The sequence below is a fragment of the Zonotrichia leucophrys genome, chromosome 3 (genome assembly GCF_028769735.1).
Source record: "Zonotrichia leucophrys gambelii isolate GWCS_2022_RI chromosome 3, RI_Zleu_2.0, whole genome shotgun sequence".
Classification (NCBI taxonomy): domain Eukaryota; kingdom Metazoa; phylum Chordata; class Aves; order Passeriformes; family Passerellidae; genus Zonotrichia; species Zonotrichia leucophrys.
The window spans coordinates 37,884,341-37,901,375 of record NC_088172.1 but is presented as its reverse complement, the minus strand read 5'-3'; the positions used below and the strand labels follow the sequence as shown (position 1 = coordinate 37,901,375).

General features: G+C 45.0%; 1 protein-coding gene across 1 annotated transcript in view; it reads right to left on the bottom strand.

The window, feature by feature from the left end:
- FOXO3 (forkhead box O3) overlaps positions 1-17,035 on the bottom strand; it is an 87,640-nt gene that overhangs the window by 4,698 nt on the left and 65,907 nt on the right. Inside the window, exon 2 of the mRNA XM_064707842.1 lies at positions 9,863-11,297. Coding sequence (XP_064563912.1) covers positions 9,897-11,297 — 1,401 coding nt within the window. The 3' untranslated portion in view covers positions 9,863-9,896. The remainder of the gene's footprint in view (positions 1-9,862; positions 11,298-17,035) is intronic.

The window sequence follows — 17,035 nt, the reverse complement described above, 5'->3', positions numbered from 1 at the left end:
GAGCCACAAATTTCAGTGTGGACTTTGGGGTTTTCCATTTTCCTGCTCACACAATACACCAGCAACAGACAGGGTCCAGCTGGCTTTAAAAACTGGGTTAGGGTCTATCTCATTCTCTAGCCAAGAAACTTCTCTGAGAAGAGAGAAGCATGGGGAAGACACCTTGGATACGGCACTGAGATGACTATGAAGAAACATGGTAGGTAGGTAAAACACTGAAAACAGATGAATATTTCAACCTAGGGGGGCAAGGGGACAGGGTTTTAAAGGTATTCAGTGGCTCAGAGATACAGGCAAACACCACATAGGGTTTTGGAAAGTATGTACATTTAAACATTCCCATGAAATCCTCTCACATTTTGAGAAAGTTCACTTGGTAGACATCAGTATTGCTGGGCATGTAGTTTCTGGCTCTGAAATGGCTTCTGGAAATAGGGTTTAGTCCCCTCACACCTCACACTTATTACCTTTTGAGGATTTTCCCCAAGACGAAAGATTGATGATTTTTTATACAGTGCATGAACAAGGGGACACTGGCTGAAACCAAAATGCCATTGAGTCGATTACAGGAATGTCTTTACTTTGAAAAGACCCTGACAGCAGGCAGCCTCATGAAAAATGGTGGATTTAGTGGAACTGCTGCTTTAACCAGGACGGGCATCTCCTGCAAGGAGGATCACTCAAACTGTCTCCTGTCTAAGGTGCCAGGCACTGATCCTATGATAACAATTTATTAAAATGACCTATTCTGATAATGCTAAATGATTGATAGAAATGTAATCATTTTGTCTCATGGTTATTAAAGCAACAGTGTGACAGCTGCTCCCTGTGCCATTAGGGGAGAACTTCATTCAGCACAGCTTAGGGAGCAGACAGATTGTGCATTTCACCCAAACAAAATTTGGCGTTAGCCTTAATTATGTGGAGGGGTTTGGGGTAGACTGTTTTGTGAATAAAGGGATTTCTGACTGGATCAACATATTGATTTCTTCATTTTCAAAGGGCAAATTAAGGCTGGCCGCTGGTTAATGTGCCTGCCTGCCAGTGACTCCATTTGGTGTGCCCCGATGGCCGTAACAAGGTCAGCAGGAGATACCCAGACAGGCCTGGCAGCCCCCAGTAAAACCTGGCCAGCGGCTTGTAAGCAGCTCAGGCAAGTGCAAGCCCATTTCTCTACTTCTTAAAGCCTGAGCACCAGAGGGGGCTGGAAATGAGCGACTTCCCAAAGCACAACACCCTCTGAAGGCAAGGCTCGTGTCCCAAACGCCAGAGCCCAGCAAGTCAGCTCCGTCTCAGGCAGCTGCCAGTTATGTTGAGCATGGACTTAACTGTGGTACATGTGAGAAGTCTTGCTGACTTTGAATAAAGCTACTGATTAAAAGTAAAAGAGTACAGAAACTCCCAATAAAGCACCAGAGTACTGCTTAATGTTTAAATTAAAAATCTATGTGAAGCATTATACTATGAAACCAAGTGATGAGAAAAAAAACCTGGAGGATGGGTTAAGCTGAGCATCTTTTGTGGAAGTAGCACTACCAAATATTTTTTCTTGTGGGACCTGTACTTCAGACAGTGCCAACATTTTGGAGACAGATGCACAGCTGAGGTGTGCATCACATAACAAAACCAAACTATGCTCCATTTTCACACCTCTGCTTACATGGACTTTGCAAACGGATTAAAAATGAAAAGAGCTAGATCAAAGTCTTAACCTGCCTGCCTTCAAATTACCCTGCTAACATCTGTAACAGACTCACACAGTCTTGCTTTCTGTCTCACCACAAAAAGCCTATTTACCCTGAGTTAGCAGCCAGCTACCCCACAGTGATGAAAACTGTATCAAGGCAGGGAAACAAGTGCTCCAGTTATGCCTTCATTTATCACAGAATCATAGAATGGTTTGGGACCTAATAGATTGTCTAGTCCAATCCCCCTGAAGTAAGTAAGAACATCTTCAACTAGATCAGTTTGCTCAGAGCCCCATCCAAGCTGGCCTGGAGCAGTTTCAGGGATGGGTCATCCACCACCTCACTGGGCAACCTGTTGTGGTGTTTTACCACCCTCATTGTAAAAAAAACACTTTCCTCTTATTTTTTCTAGATCTACCCTCCTCTGGTTTAAAACCATTGCCCTTGTCCTGTTGAAACAGGCCCTGCTAAAAGCTTTGCAAACAATCATGCAGCAGATGAGATGCCCCTTTCTTCTGTCCCATTCTCTGCCCTCCCATCCTCTACCTTGCCACTGACCAGTTACAAATGCTACTCTCATTTTACTCTGTGGCCAAGCTGACCAGTTCTGATCTCCCTCCAGCAACAACATTTCTTCACCTCTGTCTCACATCATTCCACCACTTAACTGGACTCCCAAGCCCCATGCCAGCTTGTGCACCATCAGAGCAGCTCTGAAGAATCATCTGCCACCTGTTGATTTCTCCCTTTGATCCCCAGTGGGGCCAATTATGAAGCACTGGAAATTTCTTCAGAACAGAAAGGTGACGTGGCAATGCTCCCCAGAGCAGGGCATAGATAACATGCCCTGGATTATCAGTGAGCCAGCACAGCCACCAGCACATGAAGTTTTCTGCTGGAAGAAGAGCTGTGTGCTCCTTTACACAATTATGGTACGAGAATCTGCACTGCCAACACACAGCTCCTCTGTATGGCAGCCTAAGATGGATCTCCTGATTTGGCTGGAAGGCTTGTTCAGTGGATCTCATCTTGGAAAGCATCACCCTTTAGAGGTCTGTAAAACAAGCATTCTCCCTGGGTACCACTTTGCAACAACTCTCCAGGGACAGGAAATCCCAGTAACTACTTTTACTGTCTAGACACTTGGGATGCAAACATTTTCAAGGAAACTTGTGTCCTTTAGTGACAGATGTGCATTCATTCTGGTGCCTCTGCCCTCCAATTTGTCATCGCTTCTAGCAACTGAACTTCTACTCTGAAGTGGGGGTAGATTCAAAAAGCAAGACTTGATTTTGTGTGGTTACAAGTTAATATTCTGCCTGAGGTTCACAGCTGAAGACTGAAAAATAAACAGAATTTGCTTAAAAACAAGTAAGGAAGATAGGTACTGTGGCCAATCTTTCTCTAACAACAAAACAGCATGAGATTTATATTTCAAGCACAATAAAAACTGGAAATCCCAATGCCCACAGCAGGTATACCACAGTGACACCCTACAGGCTGCACGAGGATGCCACAGGATGGCCCAGTGCTGAGGGACAACACTGAGGTCAGGGGACAAAGCCTAAAGACAAAAAACAAGAGTTGGCAACTTAATGTGGCTTTATTTCCTGAACTTTTAGGCATGTTGCAACTTCGCCTTTTAAATTTAAATTCTGTTCATAAAAATAGATTTTTCCCAGCTCAGAACTGGGGGCAGAGAATAAGGGTTGAAGGATGGAAAGAGGAAGAACGTCAGCACAGAACCAGGACTTATGGGAGCTAAGATGTTGCAGTGCTTGTAGCTGCATAAGCACGTAAGGCAGGAAAGTATCTCTTTTCCTTCTGTTGCTGCTCTTCTTCCAAGGAACACTGCAAACCATAGGAGACAACCAAGTATTTTGGAAGTAAATGTAATTTAAGACAGCAGATCATTTTCTCATCCTGTACCAGTGCCCTGGGAAAGGCCAGAACTGTAGTGAGGCACCACAACTATTTATAAGCAGGTTATTCTGATATCCACTGCTCTACAGCACCATATACAAGTCCAGGCTGGAAGAGATCAGCATGATCTGGTCCAACTTTCTGTTCAAGTCAGGAGATGCAGGCAGTGCAAGGAAAAAACAATGGGCAAGACATTCAGGCGCAGCTGTAGAAGTGCATAAGCACAAGCCATTCTCCACAACATCATCTGGGAAAAGTGGCCTTTTTCCTGGAGGAATGTCAGACAGCCGTGGCTGCATTGCAGCTTCCACTAGCCGAGCTGTGTCCCTGTGCGATTCCTGCTCAGCAGATGTCCCTCTGCCAGACTCCAATAACTGCCACCCTGTGCAGCAATCTGAGTGGAAAAGCTGATTAAACATCCCCAGCAGACTGGACCAGAGCAAGCATTCCCACCACCCAGCCACATGATTTAACGGGGTCAGCATCCCCACACACCGCTCGGGATTTGATTGCGGACAGTGCTGATGGGAACATCCTGCTGGAGCTCCTTCACCACTGGCACCAGGAGCCCAGCGTGGCTCCTTCCTTCATCTCCCTTCCCCAGGCCAGGACAGAAAGGCTGGCTATCAGTACTACTCCATCCTGCACTCCCACTGCCACACTGTACCTGGGCTTTTTGGCTGGCATCAACACAAGACTTAAACCTCTCCAGCTGTCAGTTCATCACCTGGGCTGAGTGCCCAATTGATATGAAAAAAAGATCCTGACCTTTCCTCAGCTGCATGACGCTATGCTTCTAAAAAGGAGCTCTTATTACGCACTTCTTCAAGAAAACATGCTTTCATGGGGGCTATTTAAAAGTCTGGCTCAAAGGAAGGAATGAACAAAGAAAAGCCACCTGTAACCAGCCCAGTTATCAGGCAAACCACATACCGAGGGACCAACACTGATCTGCAGCTCTAAACAGTCATTATGGCTCATTCACACGAGACAGACGATTTGCAAAGACTCATTCTGTAGCAAAACCTGTGCACTGCTGATCCAAGGAGGAAAGCACTGGGGAGACCAGTTGATGCGGGCTGTGCTAAAAATATCAGTTTGTGCTGTCATCTGGTGAGAGTATGTCATCCTGTAATCTTAGCATCTGCAGGGACAGCAAGTTTCTGCCTAATTATTGCTGCTGAATCACATGACAAAGCATGAGGTTCTAAAAAATACATCTATATAAAACACCACCAGAAGAACACCCAAACCACAGGATAAGACCACTGTCCTGGCTTCAGCTGCTTTACACTCACAACACAAGTCCGTGGAGCCAATCCTGGTTTTTATAGATCTCTTCTCTGGCTTAATAAAACCCCAAACAACAAACCCAGGTTAAAAACATACCAGAACAAAAAAGCCCTACTCCCAGAAGGAGTGAGCAATTCATTTGTGTGTCAGCTCCTGCTGTCTTCACACAGCAAAAGCCACAGCATCCCTGCAAGCCCAGGACTGGCCTCTGGATGCAAGGGGCTTTGATGAGCTTCAGTGGGACCTCATGGGGGACAGTCCCAATGGAGTTTGCCACAATATCCCCTCTCCTCCTCCCTAGCAGCCACGAGCACAGAGTTTGTTCCTTGGCCACAGATGTATTCTCCAGCCACTGAGGAGCCTGCTCAGGGCAGGCCCTCCCTGGAGTTGAAGGGATCCCTGTTCCCCACAAAATACATTTTCTACATAGATATTTTTGTTCAAAGACTAAACTTGGCATGTGTAGAGTTCAGCTAGTCACAAAACCACCTTTCAAAACTTGGGCTGGCAGAAACAACATTTAAATGTTACAAATGCCACCACCTTAACCACTGGCCTACTAGAAATGGAGCAGAAGAATGTGCTGCTCTTGAATTTCCTCTAGATTTTTTGAAGGCAGACAGCTCCGCCTTAGCTCTGTGTAAAAAACCTGGCAGTCCTATCCCTAAGACCTCATTTTTCAAAATAAGAGAAAAGGAAGTGCAGCTATGGTCCTGAGGCAGTCACATGTCATCAGGTAAGAGGTCCAGTAATTCAGCTTTCATGGGCAGAAGTTTTCTGGCAATAAACAAAAATCATTTTCTTTGTGGCAAACTGCACACAACTCTCTGATTCAAAACTCCATCCAAATGGAGATCTTTGACTGCCGATTTTCACTTTTAAGGTGGTGCTGTAAACATGAAGTCATCCTCAGACCAATTCATCTTAGGTATGAATTGTACGGAGAATTGGCTGAACACCAATTAACAAACTGGCAAGTAGTCCAAGCTGATATGGACTAATGAATGACTAACAGACATTTTGTTAGGTTTCCTAAGATTTTTTTCACCAGAGATGGTAAACATCAAGTGTGAATGCTACGTGACTATTTGCAGCTTGTATATTCTGCAATAGGAAGATGTGGGACCTAGATGATACTAGTGGAAAATGAGTGACTTTAACTCATCTGTCAAGTATTTTACATGTAATTTTCAAATAGATCAACCTGAGTCCAGCACAGCTCTGTTACAGAGCCCAGAGGCACCCTGATAAATGACACACTGAAACCTCCTTCAGAAGATACAGCTTAGATGAGTTTTTCAGACTATGACACTAACTCAAGAAGTTCCTGCCCTGCTCGTGCTGAGCCCTTCTCCACTCTTTGCCTAACCCTGACAGCATTGCTGCCTACATGATGCCACTGTAAACTGGATCACTGAAACAATCCAAGTAAAAGCAACTTCTTGGATGAGTTCTGGGGCTGGAGAAAATGTTTGCTCATGCAGCAACTGCTCACCAGCTCCTGACCTTCCAGGCAGCAGCACAAGTCCTGAAGTCTTCCCTGATGCCCCCTTTTGGGATTATTCCTCGGCAAAAGCCAAGTCCCTTTGAACTTTCCAGGTGAGACAGACCCTGGAGCAAAGTGCAGAGTTGTGGGAATCCCAGCCTAAGAGAAGAACCCATTAATTTCAAAATAAAAGATATTCTAGAGACAGGTGAAGGAATAGTGATGCCTATTTATTGCTAAACCCTCTGAAATACCAAAGTGATGATTATCTGAGTGGGTGGAGGGCATTATCCAGTGCTTTTGCAAAGTAGGTAGAGAGAGAGGAACAGAGGCCCCAGGCAGTATAAGAGGGGGAAATTTTGACTGAGCAGATAAAGCAAGAAAAAAAAAATTATTTTCTCTATTCCTTCTTGTAAGAGGAAAAAAAACCAAACCGAACCCAAATTCATTTATACACCTCAATGAGGCTCCTCTGAAAGGCTGGGCCTGGGCAGCCCCATGGGCACGGGTTGGTGGGGTGGGACTGGCCAGGGTTCTTTGCAGGGACCATGCACAGGCTTGTGTGCAGCAAACGTGCACAGCCACTAAATCTGCAACAGTGGCATCTCCTGCAGGGTTTTTAATTTCCCTATGAAGAAACTGAAGTTGATTTTCTTCCAAAGTAAACCTCCCTCAATACCTAAGTATTTATAAATTAAATACCTGTGTATTTGCCTTCTTTCTTTTCTTCCTGAAAACTGACTCCAATGTTTCTCTTATTTTTAATAGAACACACAGCACTCACTATTCCTAGGCATGCCAATAATCCATTGTAACCACTTTTGCCTGCCTGCAAAGCACACCTGGCTGTCATAGAGAAACGGATTTAACGTAAGCAATTGCCAGGCTGTTCTGCCAAAAACTTACCCCAGTCTTTGGACTTGTAAGGATTCATTACTGGGGCCATGAACATTGCTGAGAGAAGATTTTAATTCAGGGATCCCTACTGCTGCAGTTGAGGAGTAACCAAGAAAAGCAATTCAGAACGATCGCATCTGATGTCATGCGAGAAGCCCCTATCAAAACACGAGATGCTCACAGGGAGGCAAACCCTCAAAGAGTGATGCTTTACAGATGAGGAAGGGTGCATGATGAACCAGCTCAGCAGAAATCATCTGTGCTTGCACCTGATACCAGAGGCACCCCACAGCAGCCAGTCCACTTGTCAGGGAGAGGGAGAGAGGCTTCCACAGATGACTGGACAGTAATCCACCGAGGAGAGCTGTCTCGTTAACAAATCTGTCCTCTGCAATGAGACTCTGCTCACACAGATGTGTCAGCTCCTTCATTCAGAGTGAGCAGGCTGAAAAAGATCATGGCAGCTATGCTTTACATGGATGCCAGAGGCCAGGGTGAAGAGGCAGCAGGGAGCATCAGTGAGGAGGTGGGGTGTTGTGTCTCCTCCATGCTGCTCACACAAGTCCCCCTCGGTGGCTGCTACCTATACCCAGCACATGAAGCTATGGAAGCAAGAGGGTGCCCTATTTGCTTGTGTCAAGCAAAACTGTCAATAACATCTATTTTTCAGGCCCCATTTGACAGATTGTACTGCTGGATGTTGCACAGCAATAAAGTCCCCCTACAGCCTTTTTTTTTTACATCATGCAATGAAGCTTTTTCAATCCAAGCAGCTCACACACCTGAAGGAAGAGATAAGTGGTCAGCAAGTACGACCTGCTGCAAACTTCTGCTTCCTCAATTTTGAATCAAATCTCTTTTTCCCCCCCCACTTTCTTTTCCTAAATTTTCCACAACCAAGAAGAAACCCCAAAATTCATCTGTGGCCCTGGCATTCCACATTGACGCCTTGCTCAGGCGGGATGCAGTTGCATTCGTGGGATGCAGTGTCCTCTACAGACCTTCTCCGCAGCCCGTCTCCTGGCTGTGCACTGCAAGGCTCTCGCTGAGAGTGAGAAGATGTGCAAGAACCAGAGCAAAGCCTTGCACTGACAAAGGACTGTGCACACCAACAACTCCATCAGAGCGGGGCAGCTTTGCAGGTGGACTGAAAGCAGGCTGCCTGGGCAGCCTTGCTGTCCCTCACAGAGAGCAGATAACAGCACGTATCCTGAGGTGCTCCGTACACACAGGAAACAGGAAAACATTCTCCAGGTTCACCACTGCTGCTCACCTACCACAAAGCTTCCCCTTGAACATCTAACTGTGAAACAGTGAATGAAAACACAATTAAAGATGAAAGGGGCAAATTATGCACTGTAAAGTCAAAGGACACTGACTCCTTCTTTCTGTCCTTCACCTGAAAAATAAGAAAGCTGGAAGTAAGCTGTAAACTGAATGAATGCCTCATTTAACCTCACCACTGAGATGCTCTACATACTATTCTGAAGTTAATAGAACACTTTCAATAATTTATAGCTAACCTTTTATCCTACTACATTTTGAAATTTACTCCCTTATACTAATAAATAAACAAAGGAGAAAAGGCACTTTGTGTGGCACCTGCCCTATGAGTCAGGGAATATGTATGTGTGAGCAGGCAGGGATATGGGCAGGATCCTGAAGAATCACAAAAGAATGACAGAAACAATGATTACAAGCCCCCAGCTGTGGAAAAGAAGCAACAGAAAAAACCACATCAATCTTGAAAAAAAATTAATCTGAAGAAGCTAACATTTGAAAAACACCCGTGTCAGAACCTCAATCTACAGATATTCTCTTGGATGAGTCCAAAAGAAAAAGATGTCTATCCATTCAGGGAGGGGCGAGGAGGAAAACAGTTATTGCATACTTAAAACATTAAGTAGGCCAGGACATTGCTGAGACCAGGATCCCACCAATACATAATTCCTGCATTTGATACCTTTTTTTGGCCAAGAAATACAATTTTACAAAAAAGCAAACCCAAGCAACTTTGCTAGTGTTGCTAAGCCACAGCAGCAGCACAACTCTGATTCTGTCCAGATCTGTCCCACACACCTGATCCCAAGTGAGTGCTCTGATCTTGCAAAGACACTCTTCCTCCTCCCCCACAGCAACTCTGCTCCACTGACAGCAGAGCCCCTCGCCCCATCCCTGCGTAACACAGCTTGGGAACACGTGGCATCGGCTGCAAGAGGGAATCCATCTGTTGCGACTTCAAAGAAGACGAGTTAGAGCTCTGTGATTCCTAAAAACCACAAATATTCCACCTTGGTTTGCCTGATTTGTCATTAACATTTCTCATGCCTAAATTAAGAAGGGCGCTGAACACCAGATGCGTGCCGACAGTGTTGCAGTCGAGCAGCTTTTATAGCTTAGCCTCGTTTCCTTCCACACCTCCACGTTTCTTGGTTGTGCCTGTTGCATACCAACACACAGCAAGCCATCACAAGCCAAATTACTATTATTAGTGAGCACTAACTATTAAGGGTTCGGTGCAAACTCCAATAAAACTAAGGAACCAATTATTTTACCACATCTATGGGGCACTGACCTGTTTGCCCGTTTTCCCTGTTCTCAAAGATCCTTCAGCCTGGTACCCAACTCTGTGATGAAGCCTGTTTAGCACCAGTGAAGTTCCCCACATTCAGACTGACAACGTTCTGAGCTGAGATGAGGGAATCAAAGTTAAAATCCAGCCCATCGGCATCCATGAGTTCACTGCGGATAATGGACTCCATGTCACACTCCAGGCTCCCATTGAAAATGTCCAGGTCCAAGTCACTGGGGAACTTCTCGTGTCCCATGACCGGGAGGTTCACGCTAGAGGAGTACAAAGAGGAGCCTGACAGCGGGTCAGAAAGTGTTTGCATAGACTGACTGACAGGTGACTGCTGATGTTTGGTGGATCCCAAGCTGTTGGAGTCACTCAAGCCTATGTTACTGATGGAATTGGACAAGGCACGGCTGCCACTAAGAGAGGAGTTGTGGGACTGGTGCTGGTGATGGGACAGGTTCTGACTGACCAGACCGCCCTGGCTGGACTGCGCGGCAAACGACATCATGGGGTCGTTGCGGAGCATTATATTCCTGCGGGAATTCTGGGCGGACACAGCTGTGCTGGCTTGCGACATGAGTGGGTCAGACTGTGTCATCATGACATCGCTGTGACTAAGCGCATCAGAGGTGAGGAGATCCTGCAGCGTCTGGTTGTTGTAATGAGAAATGGAAGAGAAGGTGGCCTGCTTGTTCTCCTGAATCGTCTGCATGGGCGACTGGCGGAGGGAATTCAGGGACGACGGCCCAAACACAGCGTTGTTGAAACTACTTGACGGGGAGCCCAGCCCTGAACCTTTGGAACCATAAGGAAAACTGGAGCTTCTCTGCATTATCCCTCCTGTGGGTGACTGCTGGGAGGGAGGGAGTGTTATATTGTCCAAGAGATCATCCATGAGGTTATCAGTCAGTCCATCATTCAAGTTCATTGTCCCAGCCATATCAGTCAACCTAGGCAACTCCACAGTGCACGGTTTGTTTACCGATGGGGACAAGCTCGATGGACTACTGTACAGCATGGGAGAAAGTGGAGCATCATCATCTTGAACATCATCGAGCTCGGTGCTTGCCAAAATTGGTGACAAGCGGCCACTGATCGTACTGGCGTTTGAATTTGTACGGGAGCGAAAATCTGTCCATGCATCCAGCTCGTCGCTGCTGCGGGAGGTGGGACTCCCTGGCCACTTGGAGAGCTGGGAAGGGCTGTCCTCACTCGTCTCCTGGGCTGTCTGCAGGGCTGCCTTTTTCTTCGCCGCCCGCCCTCTGCTCTTGGTGTACTTGTTGCTGTTGTCCATTGACACAGCGCGCCTCCGGGGCGCCTTGCCGCCTTTTCCACCATCTGGATTGATCATCCACCAAGAGCTTTTCCCGGTGCCTTCATTCTGCACCCTGACGAATCGGCTGTGGAGTGACAAGTTGTGCCGGATCGAATTCTGCAGGAAAGGAACAAAACAAAGCATCAAGACCAGCACCTCACTTCTTTTACAACCCAAATCTCAATCGTTAAACCAACATCCCATGATAACAGCAACATGAATAAAATCATTGGACCCTCCTGGACATCTTCGTGAATTTCTCAGGTGCTGGATATGGGAGGGCTGGAGTGTGACTGTGGCATGGCAGCATCCTGCTGTAAAGCAAGCCCCAAGCTTGCACCAGCTGTGCATTCCTTGTGCCCATCTCCACACTTCTAAAAACTTCATCCTAAGAAAAGGTGACATTGCTGAGAGAGCGACATTCCTGCTAGAAAGGAGCTAGATGTTTCTCCCTTACTTTTTACTCAGGACAAACTATTACTATCAGTAATCTTGCCATCAGTTCCTTGAAATAAAAACTGCAAAGGCACAACAAAACTCTGGCTGGAGGGGTAGTCACACTCATTGCAGCCTCTGCAAATGTCTTTTTAATTCTTCATGGGCACGTGTGCTGTATATTTGTTATAATAATTCCTGAGAAAACTGCAAGTGCTGTTGCTCCTCTCCCACAGGCACTCTGTGCGTGACTAAGCTGTACTTTCTCTCTTGATTAGAGGCACCAGAATTATGCCCATACGGCAGTAGCTGGCCAGCTGTCCCCTCGCTAGAGTATCCTCACCGTCTTCAAAACATGATGTGACACAGTGTGCAATGATATCCCTGTCCCCGTAAGCTGCTGGATGCAGAGCTGTATGAAGCTGCTGTACACAGCCAGATGCTCTGTGCTCTATAGGATGCTATGGAATACAGGGCTCTCAGGGGAGCCTGCACACGGCCTGCTCCTGCACCCTACCTGCTCGCACTAGTCAGCAGCATCAAACTGCCCAAACACCACGTTAGCCCAAACTGGAGATAACCACCTCAGAATAAGAAAGAGCCTGAGAAAACCAGCCCACGGTAGCCCCAGAGAAATGGCACCAGATTTAAACCAAAGTAACTGAGATGAAAATCCCACTCCAGTCATCCTGCTGATCTTGTGCTTAAAATATGGATCAAAGAAAGGAAAAGCAAATAGTATTTGGTAGTGTGAATGCTTCCAGGTTTGGTAAACCAACATTTTTTTCCCATGTGGAAATCCAAAAGATTTTTGGAGCGATCCCATACTCCTTTGAGAAAGCCCTTGTGCTATTCCTCTAAGTTTAAAGAGTGTAGAGTTCTTTTTTCTTAAATTTTGGCAATTACCAGGTGTATCTATGAAAAGGATAAAATCATGTTTGTCCTATCAACATCTTTTAAAAACACATAGTCAGCAAGACCGTAACACAATAAAACCATTCAGAACAAGTGACCTTCATTTACAAAACACTGAAGAAACTCCAGATTTAAATGGGCAAAGAATGAATCAATCGACAAATCATTCACCTCAATATTTGCATCCTTAGGAAACATGGATGCTTGACATAAATAAACTGGAGATACATATAAAGAAATACAGCCCAGCTGTTTTTTAAGAACAATTCTTTTCAGTATAAAATGCCTTTCTTTCCTCACTGTTTTGTGGTTTTTGTCAGATTGTGAAATGGAAAACATGCCTGAAGTTCTTGCATGCAGACAGCAGACGTGGTTGTGATTATCACTTAACAAAAAGAGAAATCATATGGACCACGCTTCAAAACAGCAACTATTATGTTTTAAACAATTTACACACAGCAACTGATCGGACTTTGCTGACATGCTCAAGAGAAGTTTGGGTCAGTGCCTCAGCTATAAACATGCCCATTTCTGAGCGACTATCATGCCATCAAAATATGGTGGACTGAGTTGCATCATAATAATTCTTCAGCCTAAGGAGGGGAAAAGCTTTTTATTGTTTAACTGATGGCATTTTAACAATATTTTGAGTCTGGCAACAGTCTAACTTCTAATAACTAGGTACCACTCCTTACTTTTTCAGGTTTCTCCCTGTAAAACTGGCTGGAGAATCGATTTGTTTTTGTTTAAAATAACCTTTCTTGATACTCCAGCTTGTACTGCATCTCTGCAGGTAGCTCTCACCCTCAGTCCCTGTAATGTCCATGGACAACCACTTATGAGAACATCTGTATGGGGATTTCTCCATGCAAAGTCCAGGCCAGGCTTCAAAAGCCACAGGAGCTATGCTGCTCCCCACCTAAAAATGCTGGGTAAAAGAATACATGGCATCATGACTCTTGCTAATGAAAAATAAATCTCAGAGAGGAGAAACACCTGAGGTGGCATGCGCAGTGTGCCATGCACAGCTTCAGATATAAAAAACCTCAGCCAAAGTGCCAGCAGCTAACAGTCTTCAGCCTACAGTATTCTCATAAAAGGGGTTATTTCTGCTACTGGTATCCGTAGTATGAAAGTATTTGGCTTAAAACCATGAAAAATCCTAAATGGTAAAACTGTGAGACTGAGGAACCTTTCAGGATGAGGACTGCTGCATGTGTGGATACGTACGTGCACATGTGTAATTTTCTTATTATATCTTTTTACTCAGTGTCGGTTTTACTCAAATAATAAAAGAATGTAATAATCCTTCTGCATTGAAAATTGGTAGTTATAAAAAATCCAAGCAGTTTATTTTCCTTTACATTAAGCACTATGCCACTTATAATCCTGCTTCTGTTTTTCTTTGCTTTTCTTCTGCAGGAAGATTTTCTTAGGCATAATTGTGGGCTAATTTATTTTTGTGTACCCCATCTCCACCCTCTGTTCAAACACCGCCTTAAAACCCACTACTTTCACGTAACCTCCCCCACTAACCTCTTCAGCAATAGTATCTGAGTTTTTGGTTTCTCCTTCTGTTGGGTGCCCTGCCAAATCAAATCAGGGCTGGATCCTATTATCCTTTCTCATGCAAGTTTTGCTACAGAAGCCACCAGGATTGACAACTCACATCAGTGAAGGCTGTTGCACTGAGCTACCAGGTGGCAATCTGGATGAAAATAACTGTATTTTCTACCTGTTTTCTGAGCTGTCAAAAAATATTCCTATCTGCTTAAAAGACAGGAAAGTATATGGGGACAATCACTGCTCACAACTACGGGCATTACTAATATATGACCATGCAACAAACCACAAAGGAGGTGGGGAAGCATAGAAAATATAGTTTATCATTTGAACCCACTGCTGACGAAATTAATGGGGATTTGTCTTTGACTTATGTGGGAGATGAATTAGGCCATGATGATGGAAACTTAACACATTTTTCCATGCCAAAATGCAATGAGAAACTTTAAAAGATCCATAAAGGAACTTCCATCATCTGTCCTGGAGACCATATGTAGATGGGAGAGATGCTAGCCAGGCTGCAGACAGCTCAGATACCACTGATGGGTACAACATATGGGCTGTACTCGAGCACAGCAAAAAAGAAATATGATGAGCTCCTCCCTTTATTAGTGTTGCTATTTATACCAGGCTTGAAGAATGTCGTGTGCTCTACTGAAAGCCAGAGCACTGAGGTTCCTGCAGATAACATCTAGAGCATCATGTACTGCCCTGAGGCCAGACCAGCTGGCTTCAAGTCCCCTTTGAAAGTGGTCCTGCAAGAAGAGGGACTGTCCCTGGAGACAAGGAAGACTCAGGGCAGAACTGGTGTGAGCAGAGGCTGGTGCAGTGGTGCCACAGGCAAGCAGTGAAGCAGTGCTGCTGTCCTCCCTTGGCTTAGGCTGATGGCACCAGGAGAAGGGGTGAGCTGGGGGACAGAACAGCCAGGGCAGCAACACCAGGGCGTGTACGACTTCCCCCAAACTCAGGGACATGCGCTCACCTTCAACAAATTTTGATCCATTGCACTGTGTTTTATTTGGTTAATACTCCTCCAGGGATCCAGCTACATTACATCAGGAAAATCCCCCGAGATCAGCTGGCATGTCCTAATTACACGAGTCTCTCTCAATATTTTGATAAGACTGCAAACGGGCAAGCTGACAGAGAGGACACTCAAACATTTCCAAAGTGCCCTATCCCTAATCTGATACAAACAACTGAATGAGTCTCCCAAGCAGGCCAGGACTGTGTGTTATTTCAACACTCAGACTCAGTCAGACAACAGCAGCAAATGCTTGAGCTTTTAAAATGGAGAAAATTCCCCCTCCCTGTGCCCATTTCAGCCTCTTCCAAGCAGTGTTTACCTTGTGGAGCCTGTCCACTAACTCAGACACCAGCTGCAAGTGCTTCCACTGCAGCACAGAGTCTTTTTTGTCTGGAAGCAACATGTGGTATCAATTTATCATCCTCGACAACGCAACAAGGAATCCACTCGCTTTAAAAATAAAATGAGAGTTGTGTAACTTAACTCTTAAAAGTCCTTGCCTTTTTTTTTTTTTTTTTTTTTTAATGCCTGAAGATTAGCAAGATGAGGTGCAGCTGGTGGCTGATGAGTCCAAGTTACACACTGGTCTGTTTTTCTTTCAGTGTTTTGTAGTGAGCAGCAAACTTGAAATTTCAGATATGGGCTCCTAAACTGTAAAGTTAGGGCTAAAAATCAAAAGCAGCAGTTTAACAAGTGGGATATTAAGACACGGTGGGAGAAAAACAAACACTATCTGCAGACCGATAAATGCTGCTAATGCTCACTTGGGAGAATCACACTTTATTTTATCCTGTATTAACATATATAATGTTTTTATTTCACCATATGAAGTTGTCTGGTAGCCATGCAGCAGAGAAAGGCATCAGATGGAATACAAAAACAAGCCATGAAAATAACTCCAGTTTATCAGCCTCTAGCTGAACAGAGGGAGTCCAACTCCTCCATGGCTCTGCTTGCTCACTTGAATTTCATTTTTCAGCTTATGTCATCTTGCTCAAAATGTTGTCACACAGATCTCATTTGGGATGAACACATCTAGGGACAGCTTCCACCAAAAAATTATTTTCTTCAAGAAAATCCTACTTTTTTTGCATTTAGTAGTTGACGAAACCAGAGCCTGTTAGTAATTCAACACATTTTGCCCACCTGTTCAGACCAGTGTCTGTGCCTTCTCATAAAGTAACTCAAAACTTGCTTCAACTACCACTCTTCATAGCATCATAGAATCACAGAATATGCTGATTTGGAAGGGACATATCAGAATCATCAAGTCCAACACCCAGCCCTGCCCAGGACACCCAAAGAGTCACATCATGTGCCTGAGAGCATTGTCTGAACACTTGACAAGTGATGCTGTGACCACTTACCTAGGGAGCCCAACCACCCTCAAGATGAAAATCCTTTTCCTGATATTTAACCTACCCCACCCCTGGCACAGCTTCATGCCATTTTCTTGTGTCCTGCCACTGGTCACCACAAAGAAGAGATGGGTGTCTGCCCCTCCTCTCACAAGGATGTTGCAGACTGCAAGGAGTTCTTCCGTCAGTCTCTTTTTTCTCCAGGCTGAACAGACCAAGTGACCTCAGTGCTCCTCATAAGGCTTCTCCTCAAGGCCCTTCCCCATCCTTGTGGCTCTCCTTTGGACACTCTCTACTAGCTCAATTTTATACTGTGGTGCCCAAAACTGCACACAGGACTAAAGGCAATGCTGCATCAGTGCAGAGCACAGTGGGACAATCACATTTCACATATTTTACATTTTGTTTGCTTTAAAGTCCCCAAGGAGATTCAGTTGCAAGTAAACAAGAAAACAGATGCAGTGGCTGAAGTTGCCAATTGTGCATGTACATAGGAATTCCTGGTGAAAGGGATTTGCAAGCCTAGGGAAGTTGATCTTTAGGAAGTACCAGTCTAG